Below are 14,773 nucleotides of genomic sequence, written 5' to 3' on the forward strand. Positions count from 1 at the left end.
CGAGTTGACCAATCCTTGCAGCCGACTTCTCAAGCTCGGAGGTAACTTCATTTCTCGTTTCTTTGACGTGCTTAGAATAGTTTGTTCGTGTTCTCTTCTCAGGTAAACCCAGGTCTAGTCGTCTTAGAGTTCGCTTCAGCAGATACCAGACTAAACGCAGGCAAACAGCAGCCGTTTTTCAGTTAATCTCCTTGCCATCGTCGTCCTTCTTGACTCCCTTGCAGCAACCTGACACCGAGTTCTTTCCTGATACTTTCACCCGAGCAGCTGTACGAGCATTCCTGGACACCCCTGACCCGTTTTCAAAGTCTCCGTCAACTAGAGAGCTCTACCAGATGACATAACGTCCAGCATAGTCTGTCTTATAGTCTCTGCAGCCTCTCTGTGAATCCGAATACCCCCACCGTCACGAGCAGCTTCAGCTATATCATATTCTCGCTATCACCATCTCGTTGCAGTCGTTCCCAACATTATACCGCAGCAGTAGCTCCTGTCTCATCTCCGTTGACTGGAAAGCTGATAAGGTGAACACCGTAAGGTGAAGGTAAGGTGAACACCAGCCTCAGCTGCTTGACTAGAGAGCTTTGATCAGAGTTCGCAAGCTGCATCGGCTGATTATGTCCGGCTCAAAGCCGACTTGCACCGTCTCACTGGGTGGAACCTGGAGGTGGTGAGAGTTGGGATCAAGGCTACGACGTGACTGCTTATTTCTTGGACTACTGCAATGGCATTCAAGGTGATTTTTTGTGGCAGATGAATGCAAGGCTTGCAAATGGTGTGTGGAGTGAGTCTGTGTTCTTTGATCTCCTCGGAAAGAGCGTTCGGGACTTGTGGATTGATGATAAGAACGCTTTCAAGTTTTAGTCTATTTTGAAGACAAACTATTGGCCAATTGGCGACAATTTAATGGTAAATGTCATTTTTTATATAATGCCTTGCCTACACGATTTTTTCCTTACAAACATGACTGTATTATATATCTTGATTTTAGTTTTGTGTTTGCAAAATGCATCATCGTCTAGTATTTGTCCTGATAATGAGGTGTTAGGCAAGGTAAGATATAGTACAGCTGTAGCTTCTCCAGGTCAAGGTTTTCATATTCCCCTGCATGAAGCCTTTGACGAACTTCTTCCACTTCACAACCACGAAAAAAAGATACAAATTGGCTCTATGTATGCTACCTCACAGTGCTCAGAGGAGCTTGATATTGATGCATGTGCCTTTTGCTTATCTAATATTGCAGCCTCAATGGAAAGGATTTATCCAGTTCCTCTTGGAGCAAGCTCTTGTTCTGCAGGGGGTGAATGTTATCTCCGCTATGAGACATATAAATTTTAAATTCCAAACTTGAAATAATCATTCAAAAATATTAAGAACCAATGCTGTCTTTGATTAATAACTAGTAAATTAATAAATAATGAGTGATTGGATCTTAAACAAATCCTAAAAGAAAATGGCATTCATGCCCTAGCCTTGTAGCGCCATGGAGGCTCTCGTCGCATCGATCGGAGCTTCTTCATCTCAGTCGCCCTCTTGTCACGACAAGAAATCGGCCAGGTATGTCCCCGCGGCAATGCAGCCCTCGAGGAATCGAGCATCGCCGCTCCCTAGGCTGGCAGCAGCTCGTCGCGATGATCAAGCAGCTACCGCGGCCAGGATTACGAGCGAGCAAGGATCTGCCGCTCCCGCCAAGGAATTCCGGGGGATCCTCGCCTCTCCTGGGCTGCATTTGGGCCCGGCATGCCACGACGCGCTCAGCGCCAAGCTCGTCCAAAACGCGGGCTTCAAATTCACGTTTATGAGCGGTACGCGTGTCTGTTCTTCGTGTTCTTCTTCTTACACAGCACTCTTGTTTTTTTTCTCTACTTCGTCCAGGCTTTGGCGTGTCTGCCTCTAGACTAGCTTGTCCAGACACTGGGCTTATTTCTTATGGAGAGATGGTCGATCAAGGAAGGAACATCACGGCGGCCGTGTCCATCCCCGTCATAGGAGATGGCGACGCTGGCTATGGAAATGCCATGAACGTTAAGAGGACTGTAAAGGGGTACATACAAGCTGGTTTCGCAGGAATTCTTCTGGAAGATCAGGTAACAAGAGATTTTGCTTCTGTTTCGCTAGCACAGTCTGTGGTTTTGAACTACTGTTTTACAGATATTGCCCAAGGCCTGCGGTCACACAACTGGAAGGGAAGTTGTGTCGAGGCAGGAGGCGATTGCGCGAGTCAAAGCTGCGGTCGATGCTCGAGAAGAGTCAGGAGAGGATTTAGTGATAGTTGCAAGGTCTGATGCTCGCCAGGCGGTTTCTTTGGAGGAAGCGCTGTGGCGAGCGGAGGCATTTGCCGATGCGGGAGCTGACGTGCTTTTCATCGACGCTTTGATGTCGAAAGAGGAGATGCGGAAGTTTTGTGGCCGTGTTCCAGCCGTGCCGAAGCTGGTAAGCTTTTTCGTTTCGTCCATTTTTGTCAATGTTGTATTGTTTGTTTTGTTCGAGTTTCAGGCTAACATGCTCGAGGGAGGAGGGAAAACACCGCTGTTGGCACCGATCGAGATTGAAGAAATCGGGTATAAGATTGTAGCCTATCCACTGTCCTTACTTGGGGTCTCAATTCGCGCAATGCAGGTTGGTGTGATGGTTTTCCTTTCCTTTCTTCTCGTTTGATTGCCGTGGAAAACAGGATGCTTTGGTTGCTCTTAAAAGTGGACGATTTCCCAGCAAAGTTCCTGCGTTTGACGAAGTGAAAGACGTAGTGGGATTCAATCGCTATTACGATGAGGAGAAGCGCTACTTTGGTGAGGGGTGTTGGTGTGCAGTACTTTCATCCCTTGTCTATAATCATAATTGTTGCAGGTATCAGCAAAAGCAGGAGAACATCTGAAACCGCTAATAACTTCAGCACGAAAGAAGAAACACCATTCCACGATAAGCAAAGTTCGACTGTGCAAGTTATCACTCCGGAAGTTTTAGAAGAAGATTCTGATTCCGACTGGGCAAAGAAAAGCAGCAATCTGCTTGGAATTTGGTCGCGTGTTCTACGAGTTAAAATAACAGGGAGCAGTGGAATAGTGAAGCTCGATGTCAGAATTCCTGTGAGTGATATTACTTTCCACCGATTGCAAGACTTACGTTCCGTTCTGCAGGCTGGGTTTCTCGATGGTCTGGCTAAAACAATACCTGGTACTAAGGTTTTTAATTGGGTAACCATTACATGCCTGCATCTTTGCAGGTGTTGCTGGGATAAATTTCAAGGAGATACTCGATAACGCGTCGTCTCCCACCAGCGGCCAGCAGCTCCTTGATATTGAGGATAAGCAAGGGGATCGGATCCAAATATTTTTCGAGTGAGGCGTTTGGCGAGCTCAGTAGCAAAGTGCACAGCAAGGCTGCATGCAGTGCGCAACATGACTTACTTTATCGCATTGCCACTAAAAGGTACATAGAACTACTCTCGCTCTCTCTAAATTGATTGAGAGTTCTACTGCGACAGGAAATTATAAAAATGTTTCGAGGACCCGAAATGAAGGACTGCTGTTGAGCGGCAGAGTTTACTGTACGACTTCTTTGTTTCGCTTTCCTCTTTCACATTTCTCTTCATTTCTCTCTATGAGATGGGCATAAGCAGCGAAGAGAATAAGTATGATCTGGCTTGTGTTTGCATTCAGTCATTTAGATTAGTTATCACATAGTTTTTTTCATACAGGTCATAACCCGATAAGGTTGCAGAGTATGTGGGCGTTGCTTAAGATTCATTCTGGAGTGTTTTCTCCTGTAAGAATTTTCTACGCTGGTGCTTCCAGGGCAGTCAGACGCCACGCACAACCAGGTAAACTCAAATTTGGATGATCTCTGCGGCTGAGGTTTGATGGTATTTTTGCAGCGTCTGCAGTACTGATTGATCCATTGGTTTCAAGTGCTTGGCTAGAGAAAAACTTGTACAACGTGTCTATTCTGGATGTCCGAGGTCAGCATTACCCTGCATCTCACTGCGTGACTTTGTTGGTCCCTAGGAATTGTTGACACAAAGACACTGTCTAAGGGAGTGGAAAAGTCGGACTACATCGCCTGCTACGACGATTATCTCTCAGGCCACATTCCCGGAGCAGTGTTTTTCAATTGGGTAAATTTTTCGTTTTTGTTATTGATGTTTTCCTTTTCTAACTCGGTATCTATTTTGCCGAACCAGCTTACAGATGGAATCGACATAAGCCAATCCGAAGTGTCTTGTAGACAACTAACAAATGACACTGCTAAGTTCTCCGCGGTGGTATGTATTAATATACTTGGAATTCCACATTTATAGGCAGTTCTTTTCAGGTAGAAGCCAAAGGAGTGTCATCTGAAAAGCCAGTAGTCGTTTACGATGATTGCGATTGCCTTTTGGCTTGCTGGTTATGGTGGTCTCTTGTAAGACACGGCCACGAGCGTGTGCATGTCCTCGACGGAGGATACAAAAAGGTTCTGAATGTTATATTTTCTTTGTACTTCCTTGGAGTAACTCTATGTTGTACAGTGGACGGCAGAGGGAAGAGCAACTGAACTCTACGAGCCTTGTCCTCTGAAGGTTAATATTGTTCATTCCAGCTACTATAACTTATCGATGTTATGGCAGATTTATGGAGATTTCAAGCCATCAAATCCAAGGCCTTTCACTTCAGTCACTTGTGATGAGATTCTTGAGCTCTTGTCGACAAAAGACCAGAGTATAGCATTTGTGGACGCTCGAAACTTAGAACAGTACTCGGGACATGTTAGGAGATCCAAGCGTGCCGGAAGAATTCCAGGTGCCATCAGCATTCCAAGAAAGGTGCGTCGATGCATTCTTTTGCGTGTAATATATTCAGCAAGGTCTTCACCAGAGCTTGATTACTACCAATGGGATCTTTAAGACAATAGACGAACTGCGAGAAGTGTTCCTTAATGCTGGACTCAACCCGGCGCAGCAAAAGAGACTAGTAAGTAGAATCAAAATGGAAATGCTCTACCTATTAACTTTCTCTAGCTCAGATTTTCTACTGCAATGGAGGAGTAGCATCTTGCAGCGTCTTACTATCATGGCACCGGATTGGTGGCAAGCTCTGGTCAAATTACAGTGGCAGCTGGAACGAATGGGGTAACAGAGAGGACGTTCCTGTTGAGTAAGTAGTATCGAATTAATTTGGACAACTTGCTTTTGCGTAACTCAGCTGATTTCTGTTCAGGTCATAGATCACCATGTAGACAAGCAACCAACATGCATGCTCGTTCCAAGGATGCCCAAGTCCGCGTTTGGGCCATCAGGTTCTTTAATCTTAACACAAGTGTGAGCACCGAAAAGGTAGCTCACTTGAAACGGGGTGCGAGCGGCACCGAAGTAAAATGAGCAAAGGAAGGCTTTTCAGCGACTGCCCTTCGTTGTAGTGGTAACACAGGGGACTGTCCAAAGCTTTGGAAGCCTGCGTTAGCGCTCTATCAAACGCGATTTGCACACTGGTGAGGAGGTCTTCCAGCTTCTTGGCTGGAAGAAGCACCGGAATCGAAGATAAGTCGAACTGATGCTAAGATGAAGTCGCTCAAGCAAGTGGAATGGATTTTTCACAGGCATGCCGGTTGGAAGGGCAAGCTTGAAGAGTATAGATGGGCTCCGGATTTCTACAGTGGAGGGAAATTCAATACAAAGTGAAAATGGATTGTTCATTCCTTGGCCAGAAGAACATGGAGAGGATGCAATAAAAGCAGTACAAACTTTTCTCATTCTATACCATTAACCAGGAATTAGTCTAGATGATCCAAAATTTATATTGCCTGTTGAAGATGCCTAGAAGAGCTCTTGGAAGATCTAGATGTTGCTTTCAAGATTGTTATGGCTGTAAGAAGTTTAGATAGTTGGTAGACTAGACTCATTGTGGCTATTGGGTTAGTAAAAAATAAAACTCAAAAATAAATAAAACTAATACAACATTGAATTGATCTTTATGATAATATAAGTTTAATAATATTATTTAGTAACTTCAAATATGACATTTAAGGAGTGATTAAGCAGTGCTAGAATCTCTAACTTCTGTCTAGAAACTTCTACACGAAAAATATTTCTTTATAAAGTTTTTTGCTATTATTATTGGTCAAATCAACAGTTAAAGAAAAATTATAAGAAAAATTGTTATTTAAACAGAAAGGAAAATGTAATTCTATTATTTCCAGTGTGTAAGTATCATAATTATTTGTGTCCCAGATTTTAAAGATTTCACTACAATGCTAAAATCAATATATTAAAATTTACAGCTACAAACTATACAATTCACTTTAAATCTATTTAAAAGAGGTATATATGGGATTCATGGTTAAGATAAAATTATCAATCCAGGGTATTAAATTATAAAGTTTTATGTTAAATTTTGTGAGTTTGGCAAGTTTTCATAGTAATTATTGATAATAGTAAATATTATAAATGAATTTATATTCCATATAAAAGATACTTTCATCCATTTTAGTGGGTTTTATGGTTGTAACCCTTCTCTACCATGATTGTTCTTTTTCTCGGTGCTACAATTGTAAGTCTATAATGAGAAGGTATCTTTTGACATAAAATAGTTATATGATGGACAAGTGAAAATTTTGTGTTTAAATTAAGATGGTGAAAAAATTAAGAATTCACACCTAAGTTATAAAAGGCATGCAAAATCCTTAACTTAACATTGTTTTTGCACTTAAAGTTAGGAATATTAATGTAAGACTAAAATCCCTAAGTGGTAAAATAGAGCTAAAGGTGTGTCATGTGCTAAAGCAAAAGTTTAATAAATGTAACACATTTGGACCAAAAACTCTAACTCAAAAAGTTAAGAATGTGAATAGAATTCCTAAAAAAGGGTTTGAGAAACAAGCATCAAGTAATTAATAAATGAGTCTCTAGAAAAAGAAAAAAAAAAAAGAAGAAGGATTGACATATGACAAATGTTATAATATGTAGAAGTGTTGAGATTGAATCTAGGATTAAGTCCAAGATCAAATCTAACATTAAATTTAAAATTAAGTTCAAAACTAAAATTGAGACTGAGACCAAAACTAAGACTGAAATTGAAACTGAATCCAATAGATGAAAGCCCAAAGTAATCATCTCTTACACTTTAAAGGATTTAGTGAGTCCTTACAAAATGATAGGAGGAGGACTACAAGAAAATTAATGTGGGCCAAAAAAGTTAGTGTAACAAAAGGATATACTCACGTGGTGGATGATAATATAAACATTAGGGAGTTTAAGATTATAATGAATATGGATAAACAAAAAATGTGACTTGGTGAAGTATTTAAAAGTTAGTTTTAGATTCTTTAAGAAATCGAATGGTCAATATTTCCAATTTAAGTATAGGTTGCACTACTTACTTAAATATTTTGTATGGCTCATTAGAACCTTGATTTAGCTATATAGTTGGGGCTAGAGTACTTAGACAATTTATGTTTAGCCATAGTATTTTGAAATGTCATTATAAAGTCCTTAACAATAAAAAGGAAGAGGAGTCACATTTTTGCTTAATAACTAAAGGTATAGTTACATAGTGTAATAAGTCTTAAAGATTAGTAGGATTTAGTGGTCATGATGTTAGCGAGTACTATTATGGATTAAGGGTTTAGTGGGGATTGAATAAAGGATATTGGAGAATGTTATTCCTTATGTTTTGGGGCATTTTAAGGATGTTAATAATTAGTCATAGTATAATCATTCATGAATGAAATATTTAGTTTTGAAGAAATGGGATTGTGGCATATAGTTTTTTACTACCAATAAAATAGTGAAGATGGATATAATTTTAACATAAGAGGTTCGTATTTCAACTTTTAGCTGTTTAAAATGAAATTAAACACATGGAACACTTAGATTGAATGCAAAATTAAAATAACCTTGAGATCACTTATAAGAGTTAGTAAATAACCCAAATTGGGATGAAGATCTATAGAGATTATGAGTGAAACTCCTTCAAGTAATTTAAAGTGTGGTTAATTGGATAAAGTAGAATAGAAAATTTAGTCAATTATAATTAACAAAAAAGTCATCCTACTATTGCAAGAATTAGATCTTGGGTTTATTTATAAATATGACATCATGCCTCTTAAGTTGGGAAGATGGTCTAGAAACATAGTAATAATCTCTTCAGGAATATTATGGTTTTTGAACGTTGTAAATTTATCTATTGGAAATCATTGTAAAGAATTTTAAATATATTTAAACTCATATATATATGTTTTTAAATAAATTGTCTAAAATCTAATTGACATTTTGTTATGCCTTTAAAATCCATATGAATGACTATGAAAGTGTTATATGCCACGGCTAAAGGTTATGGCATTTTCACCACCACTTTATTATTGTGTTTTAGAATTACAAAATAAAAGCTACACTATAATGCAATTAATTTGGATGAAGTGTTGTTTGCTTTTTGACAAACTAAGTATGAAAAAGCCCAAATGTGTTAGATTCCATATTGTAGTTATCAATAATTAGCTGTTGTGCAATGCAATAATACCATGTAATAATTTCCTCTAAATGTCTCTTTTTGAAAAGAAAAGAAAATTCAAAATTAATATCCATTATAAAGATCCTTACACATACTGTTTAGTATCTCCGAATTTAAATTATTTCCAAGTTCTATATAAACATTGCATCATTAAGTAACAAGAGTTAGTGGGGAAAACAAAAAAAGAATAGAATGTACTAACATTTAAATGAATTGAGGAGACAATGGTATAATAACGTGATAAAAGAATATAATTGTAATGAATCTAAAAATATATTATAACTTTTATAGAAATTACTTTCTGAATTAGTTTTGTGATGTCATCACATATATTTCATAATAAAACTTGTAGAAATTTACTTTTTGCTAAAAATAGTTAAGTTTCATGAATAATTTTTTTTCATAACTTTTTATTATACAAAGCTCGAGCTAAGCAACCACGAGCAGCGCTTGAAAAGTCTGCCATCATTGGTTACTCAGGCTGGATCATGCAAGACCTACGGAATGGTGGTAGAGCACCTCTGCGCAAGGAATACGCTCCTGCCGCCGCAGGACGCTGTGCTCGAGGGGAGGATGACGGTTGCGCTGGATCTGGACAACACACTCGTCTCCTCCACGTCAATTCTGCTGCACCGGCGGAGCCAGTGTGATTTCGAGGTGAGAGATAATGGCAGTCGCAAGTGCATCAAGAAGCGACCGCATCTCGACGAGTTTCTGGACGCCCTGGCGCTGTTTGCCGAGGTTGTGCTCTTCAGCTCGGCCCCCTACGCAGCTCGATCCTCGCGGGACTCGCTTCCGATACGTTCTTGGCCTGAGTGATTGCACGCTGTGGCACGACACCCGCTCGGCAAGGAGGCGCTGTTCAAGGATCTGGCCATCCTCGGCAGGGACTTGCGCAAGGTTGTGCTGGTGGACGACGACCCTGGCTTCTTTTGCCAACCTGGGAGTGGCAACGAGATTGTGATTGGGAAGTTCACTGGGCAGAGGAGCGACGACGAGCTTCTCAAGCCACTTCCTGTGTTGCAGTCTCTGGCACAGCTCGACGACGTGAGGCCTGCTGTAGCCTCAAGCACAAGGTAATAATAGTTCACTTGTTCTCGATCTAAAAGCTTCAATGGTGTTGGTTTTCTACGTAGTTGTGAGAGGTCAAGGCCTGAAGAGACGTGGCGAATGGCTATAGAGGACAAGTATTCGAGGAAGTTGTTTTCATGTTAAGGTTTGGTGAAGTTGACGATTAGCCAGAACTAAGACTTGTTTGGTGAAGTTGACTCAAAGCAACGTGGGGTTTCTTATTTGATCCATTTGATGCAGAAGGAAACAAACCCGGAAGCGGGTATATCCAAACGCTGGCAGCAAGAGACATCATGACCATCGTCGCGTGTGAAGGGCTAGTGGACACGTATCACATCTGGGATGCTCGGGTGAAGCGAGCAGGCTTCGAAGGGGTGGCAGTGACGGAGGAGATTTACGAGAAAGTGAGTGGCGCCTGCACGAGCAGGAACAAAGAAGTTAAAGAAAGAATGTAGCTGGTTACAGGCACAGGGTGGATGAATGGTGTTTGAAGCGCGCTAGCTTCTCAATCGGCTTCCAGACGCTCAAAGCATTCAAAACTACGTCTTTCTCGTCCATTCAGCAAGTCAAGTTCTCGCAAATGGACATGACCATCTCGAGCCAGGCGGTCCCAGGTTTTGCACGAGGAGATGCGCTCCACATATCCATGAAGTCAAGCTGCGACTGGTCGATCAACCCGAGCTTCATCGTCTCCTCGAACGACTCCAGCCTCGCCAGGAAGCTCCTCCAGGCCCTGTCGAAGCGGTGGATAAAAAATGGAGAGCTTATGTCAGCGTGCACCACGGACTGGAACAACATAACAGGCTTGAAGCTGAGGATCTTCTCGAAGAAGAGCTTCCGGGGCTGTCGATGATCCCGTCCTCGCAGACGTGCCACATCCAAAGGATGATATCTCGGCTGCGCTGACTCCCATGCCACGGTGGCGATGGAGTGCAACTCGAGGTGCATCCCACACGTAGTCGACCAGCCGGTTTTCTCGAGGTTGACACGGGACGGGAAGTTAATGCCGGTGATCTTGAATAGTGGCAGCCCCTCGGCTCTCTCGGACAGCGCCTTGATGAGCGACGGCCACTGATCGCCATAGAGGACCCCATAGTCAATTATGTGGACGCGCTTGGCAGGATCATCTGGTTGGTGAAGCGCTCCATGGCCCGGAGGCTGGGAAGATTCATCCGGATGGAGATACTCTGCATCCTCGTCACGTCCTGGTGCATCGCAGCGTACATCCGAGCTCCACACCCGGACAGCCTTCTCCACTGGACGCAACTGAGGTGAGGCTAAAGTTCTGATCTCTCTCACGAGCTCATGGACTTCGGTAGAATTGTTGGCAGCCACGGCGGGCGCAGTCCATGAGCTTTAAGCTGTGGAAAGAGACGGTGGAGGTGCGGAGGAAGAGAGGCGGCGTCCATGGACGAGGTACTGCTAGCACAAGAATTTGGGGAGAGACAAGGAGACAATTTCCGTGAGCTCGCAGAGCAGTCTTTTGCCATTGCCACCACCACTCTTAATTCCAGATTTACTAAATAAAATTTGATTCGGTTGGAAGTTTAAGCAATCAATAAAGAATATTAACTATTGATTAAATTATAAGATTAAAAATAATATGCTAAGAATATTCTTAAAACTCCCAAACAATATCAAATAAATATATAAGATAACTTTCTTAAAGACCAATAGAAGCACAATGAAGGTTGCCATCTTCTTTCTCCCTCTCATGTTTGTGAGCACTACTTTGAGAGTGGATATTTGTGAGCGCTACTTTGAGAGTGGATATGGAAGGATGTGAAAGATGCGATGGCTAAATTGTTTCTGGCAATTGATATCCTTCCAAAGGACAACTTGATTCGTTTAAGGGATTCAAGACTTGATCAAGTTTGAATACAAATGGGCCAAGAGTGCAATTCAAAGCTAACAGCACAAGAAGTCTTTCAACAGGATTATGACACACACAATACTCCATATTATGGTAGACTTAATCTTGATGATCCAAAATCAAATTTGTCTGATGAAGATGAAAGACTGATGAGCCTGGAAGAGCCTTGCGAGATCTTGGAAGATGTTGTCTTCAAAATTGTTATGGCTGCAAGAAGTCCAGATGTTATAGAAACAGTTGTTGTAGTAAAATAGAAAAAAGTAAAACTAAAACATAGAAACTTTCAAGAAAATAAAGAATGAAAATTTAAACTTCAGATCTTGTACTAGTGCATTATGCGGTCTAGAGAATAAATTCAAACTTCAGATCTTGTACTAATGCCATTATGCCGTCTACATTCTCTAGAGGAAAACTCGCCACCTTCTTCCTCAAGTCGAAATAACTGTAGAATTATCGGCTTCCTTTTTCACAAGACGAGTCAAAATAACTGTAGAATTATCGGCGACGAGTCGAAATAACTGTAGAATTATCAATTTTCTTTTTCACAAGACAAGGCCTATGCAATGTTGTGTATAACCTTTTCAAGCAAACACCCAAATCCATATGTTAAGGTTGGGGAATATATTTCTCTTGAGCAAAGCAACAGACACACCAAATTTACAATGTTTTTATGTTTCTCGTTTCCACCTATATGTTTTCTGCCTGCTCTACTTCGTCTTCTTTCACAGCTTGGAGTGGGGCGTTCTCTGAGAGGTAAGAGAAAGTGCCGTTGATAAGACGAACCTGTGGTTCCATGGCATTGATGGCCTTCCAATCATCGTCAGCCAAACACCAATCCAGGATGTCGATGTTGAGCTTGATCCTTTCGGGTGTCAAGCTCCGAGGAAGAACACTCGTCCCTCTTTGCAATCCCCATCGCAGTATCACCTGCAAGTGCACCAATACTTGAGAAAACTAGTGACGAAACAAGACACAAACTCGTACCTGGGCTGGAGTTTTCCCGAGTTCTTCAGCGATGGCTGCAACTACAGAAGCTTTGAGCATTGGACTGTTCACGGATTTGGTTCTTAAGAACGTCTTTCCTTCAGCGCTGGAGCTCTCACTGTTACTCGGGAGTTGCAAACTTCCAATGTTGGTGCCCGGAATCCCGAGCGGTGTGTGGGCCGAGACATGGATTCCTTTCCTCTTGCAGAACTCCACCAGATCGTCTTGCCTCCAAAAAGGATGTAACTCCACCTAAAAAATCCAATGAAGTGACAAAAGCTTTAGAGAATCCTTGAAGAAGAAAACAAACGACCCATCCATACCTGGTTTACTGCTGGAACTATGAGACAAGAGCCCAAAAGCTCTTGAAGCTGTGAGATCCCAAAGTTGCTCACACCTATAGCTCGAACTTTGTTCGTGGCAAGCAACGCTTCCATGACTTGCCACGACTCTTTGATCTGTCTAACCTCTTCCCGATGCTCCAAGGCAGCAGCTGGAGGTGGATCGGTAGCGTCTCCCATCGGGGCTGGAGTCGGCCAATGGAGCAAGTAGAGATCCAGATAATCTAGCCCCAAGTTCCTAAGCGACGCATCCACGCACGTCTCAACATGCCGTGGGGTCTTGGCAGTGAACCACAGCTTGGAGGTCAGGAAGAGATCCTCGCGCTTGATCCCTCCTCCATCTCCAAGGATCTCCCTCAAGGCAAGGCCTACCTGGATCTCATTACCATACAAATGCGAGCAATCTATGTGCCTGTATCCAGCCTCCAGCGCCGCAAACCTCACTGCTCTTGTGCACGCCTCGCCATCGGCCTCCCAGGTTCCAAGCCCAACCGCGGGAATCCTTGCACCGGTGTTGAGCGGGAAGAAATCCGTCATGATCCTCGTCTACTCGCTCGCCATTCACTCAAGAACCCTAAAAATCGGGCAATTTGGGGGCAGATCTTTTTCTTGGCGCCCAAAATTCAAATTAGGGCTTTCGCGCCAAAAATTTCAAGTTTTTGGCTAGCAGCGCCTTAGGAGCTGTATTTCTATTGTGAGCCCCGGGCCAAAGGAGAGCAACACGCCCCATTCGCCGCTACGCGAGCTCTGCCGTACGATTTCCTCGAGCACGAACAAGACTGTGGGGCTGGACATATTGCCGTACGATGCCAGTGTCTCCCTTGTCACGCGGAGCTTGTCACTGCGTAGCCCTAGCTTGGTTTCGATTTGATCCAGTATCGCTCGCCCTCCCGGATGGATCGCCCAGAAGAGATCATTCGGAGCCAAATCCCTCGTCTTGGAGGATGCCGCGAGCGCGCTGGGCAGCAATTCGCAGACGCTACTGGAGATTAGGGCTGGGACGTGCTTGGAGAGAAAGTAGATCAATCCCTGCTCGCTTAGGGTAGCGGTGAGATCGTCCTCACTGTCTGGGACGAAGAACTGGCCGGCCCAATGGAGCTCGAGGAGCTGCCCGGGGCTGGAATTGAGCTTGGGATCCCGGCAGCCCACCACGAGTGAAGCGGCGCCGTCACCCACGATGGCGGAGCCAACAAGCCTGTCGGGATGCTTCTCGTTGGGCGGCCGGAATGTGAAGGCCCCAACTTCGCTGCACACGATGAGGACACGTGTCGAGATTCCGCCGCTCTCCGCCATCTCCTTGGCGATTCTGAGAGCGGTTCCGCCGGCGTAACAGCCTACCTGATTGAGCATCAATCGACGGACGTCGTGGCGGAGGCCCAGAATCTTGGCGATGGCCAGGTCAGGGCCGGGCATGCGGATGCCGTTGGATGTGGCCACGATCAGGTGGGTGATTTCCGCCGCGGAATGTCCACCTTCCTGGAGAGCTTTCTTGGCGGCCCGGGCGCCTAATGCGGCCACTTCGGCATTGGCGATGGATTGCCTGGCCAGAAGAGAGGATGTCTCGCTGCTATCTTTGCAAAGCTCTGGATTTCCCGCGAGGATCGATTCGGTGAGATGGAGGTGGCGCTTCTGGATTCCCGACTTGTCACCTATGAATTCGAAGAACAACACAAATGTTGGATGGATACCACATTTCTCAATTGGCGCAGGAAAACTACTCACAGATCCTCTTGAATTTCTCCTTGAGCTCCACCAGATTCTCTGACTCTGTGATCCGGAAGAAGAAATCCGGGTACTCGCTCTGCAGCACGAATTCCTCTGGAGTAGCGGTGCCAATTGCGAGAATCGTCGCGACACAATGGTTGACATCTTCTTTTTCAATCATCGTCGCAAGGCATGATCGATCAATCCTCAGAGAGAAATTGAAGAGAGGAGATATAAAGTCTAACAGCATAAGTATATTTATGTGCTAGCCTCCAAATTTTCTATTAGGCCACGATGGGCACTTCTGAGATTCGACC

At 43.5% G+C, this 14,773-nt stretch overlaps 5 protein-coding genes across 5 annotated transcripts; 2 read left to right on the plus strand and 3 right to left on the minus strand.

Moving 5' to 3' along the window:
* The first annotated feature begins 1,460 nt into the window (after positions 1–1,460).
* Positions 1,461–3,601, plus strand: LOC9660850 (2,3-dimethylmalate lyase). Its single transcript, XM_024687446.1, has 9 exons — positions 1,461–1,805; positions 1,876–2,087; positions 2,152–2,433; positions 2,497–2,619; positions 2,675–2,789; positions 2,848–3,086; positions 3,138–3,174; positions 3,224–3,429; positions 3,485–3,601. Exons 1-8 carry the CDS (start codon positions 1,484–1,486, stop codon positions 3,340–3,342), a joined length of 1,449 nt encoding a protein of 482 aa, XP_024543214.1. The 5' UTR covers positions 1,461–1,483; the 3' UTR covers positions 3,343–3,429; positions 3,485–3,601.
* Positions 3,602–3,612: 11 nt separating this feature from the next.
* LOC112350724 (putative thiosulfate sulfurtransferase 1) lies at positions 3,613–5,730 on the plus strand. The gene is made up of 11 exons (XM_024687447.1): positions 3,613–3,631; positions 3,721–3,820; positions 3,875–3,958; positions 4,005–4,114; positions 4,181–4,261; positions 4,312–4,452; positions 4,508–4,558; positions 4,607–4,801; positions 4,854–4,949; positions 5,002–5,132; positions 5,196–5,730. The coding sequence occupies exons 2-11, from the start codon at positions 3,724–3,726 to the stop codon at positions 5,200–5,202; spliced, it is 993 nt and encodes a 330-aa protein (XP_024543215.1). The 5' UTR covers positions 3,613–3,631; positions 3,721–3,723; the 3' UTR covers positions 5,203–5,730.
* Positions 5,731–10,112: 4,382 nt separating this feature from the next.
* LOC112350698 (scarecrow-like protein 34) lies at positions 10,113–11,044 on the minus strand. Its single transcript, XM_024687353.1, has 2 exons — positions 11,010–11,044; positions 10,113–10,908 (listed from the first exon to the last, which is right to left on the minus strand). The coding sequence occupies exons 1-2, from the start codon at positions 11,042–11,044 to the stop codon at positions 10,113–10,115; spliced, it is 831 nt and encodes a 276-aa protein (XP_024543121.1).
* Positions 11,045–12,031: 987 nt separating this feature from the next.
* Positions 12,032–13,313, minus strand: LOC9635961 (aldo-keto reductase family 4 member C10). Its single transcript, XM_024687476.1, has 3 exons — positions 12,735–13,313; positions 12,412–12,663; positions 12,032–12,354 (listed from the first exon to the last, which is right to left on the minus strand). The coding sequence occupies exons 1-3, from the start codon at positions 13,287–13,289 to the stop codon at positions 12,115–12,117; spliced, it is 1,047 nt and encodes a 348-aa protein (XP_024543244.1). The 5' UTR covers positions 13,290–13,313; the 3' UTR covers positions 12,032–12,114.
* Positions 13,313–14,708, minus strand: LOC9660851 (chalcone synthase 1B). Its single transcript, XM_002982311.2, has 2 exons — positions 14,475–14,708; positions 13,313–14,401 (listed from the first exon to the last, which is right to left on the minus strand). Exons 1-2 carry the CDS (start codon positions 14,704–14,706, stop codon positions 13,416–13,418), a joined length of 1,218 nt encoding a protein of 405 aa, XP_002982357.2. The 5' UTR covers positions 14,707–14,708; the 3' UTR covers positions 13,313–13,415.
* Between the last annotated feature and the right edge of the window lie 65 nt (positions 14,709–14,773).

The sequence above is a fragment of the Selaginella moellendorffii genome, unplaced genomic scaffold (genome assembly GCF_000143415.4).
Source record: "Selaginella moellendorffii unplaced genomic scaffold, v1.0 SELMOscaffold_53, whole genome shotgun sequence".
Lineage (NCBI taxonomy): Eukaryota > Viridiplantae > Streptophyta > Lycopodiopsida > Selaginellales > Selaginellaceae > Selaginella > Selaginella moellendorffii.

Coding starts and splice junctions, on each gene's coding strand:
- LOC9660850 (XM_024687446.1), top strand. CDS start 1,484: ATGGAGGCTCTCGTCGCATCGATCGGAGCTTCTTCATCTCAGTCGCCC. Junction 2,790..2,847: donor TGAGGAGAAGCGCTACTTTG/GTGAGGGGTGTT, acceptor TAATTGTTGCAG/GTATCAGCAAAAGCAGGAGA. Junction 3,175..3,223: donor TCTGGCTAAAACAATACCTG/GTACTAAGGTTT, acceptor GCATCTTTGCAG/GTGTTGCTGGGATAAATTTC.
- LOC112350724 (XM_024687447.1), top strand. CDS start 3,724: ATGTGGGCGTTGCTTAAGATTCATTCTGGAGTGTTTTCTCCTGTAAGA. Junction 4,559..4,606: donor ACGAGCCTTGTCCTCTGAAG/GTTAATATTGTT, acceptor ATGTTATGGCAG/ATTTATGGAGATTTCAAGCC. Junction 4,802..4,853: donor CCATCAGCATTCCAAGAAAG/GTGCGTCGATGC, acceptor GGTCTTCACCAG/AGCTTGATTACTACCAATGG.
- LOC112350698 (XM_024687353.1), bottom strand. CDS start 11,044: ATGGCAAAAGACTGCTCTGCGAGCTCACGGAAATT. Junction 10,909..11,009: donor TCTGCGAGCTCACGGAAATT/GTCTCCTTGTCT, acceptor CACAGCTTAAAG/CTCATGGACTGCGCCCGCCG.
- LOC9635961 (XM_024687476.1), bottom strand. CDS start 13,289: ATGACGGATTTCTTCCCGCTCAACACCGGTGCAAGGATTCCCGCGGTT. Junction 12,664..12,734: donor TAGTTCCAGCAGTAAACCAG/GTATGGATGGGT, acceptor TGGATTTTTTAG/GTGGAGTTACATCCTTTTTG. Junction 12,355..12,411: donor TCGGGAAAACTCCAGCCCAG/GTACGAGTTTGT, acceptor GTGCACTTGCAG/GTGATACTGCGATGGGGATT.
- LOC9660851 (XM_002982311.2), bottom strand. CDS start 14,706: ATGCTGTTAGACTTTATATCTCCTCTCTTCAATTTCTCTCTGAGGATT. Junction 14,402..14,474: donor GGAGAAATTCAAGAGGATCT/GTGAGTAGTTTT, acceptor TCGAATTCATAG/GTGACAAGTCGGGAATCCAG.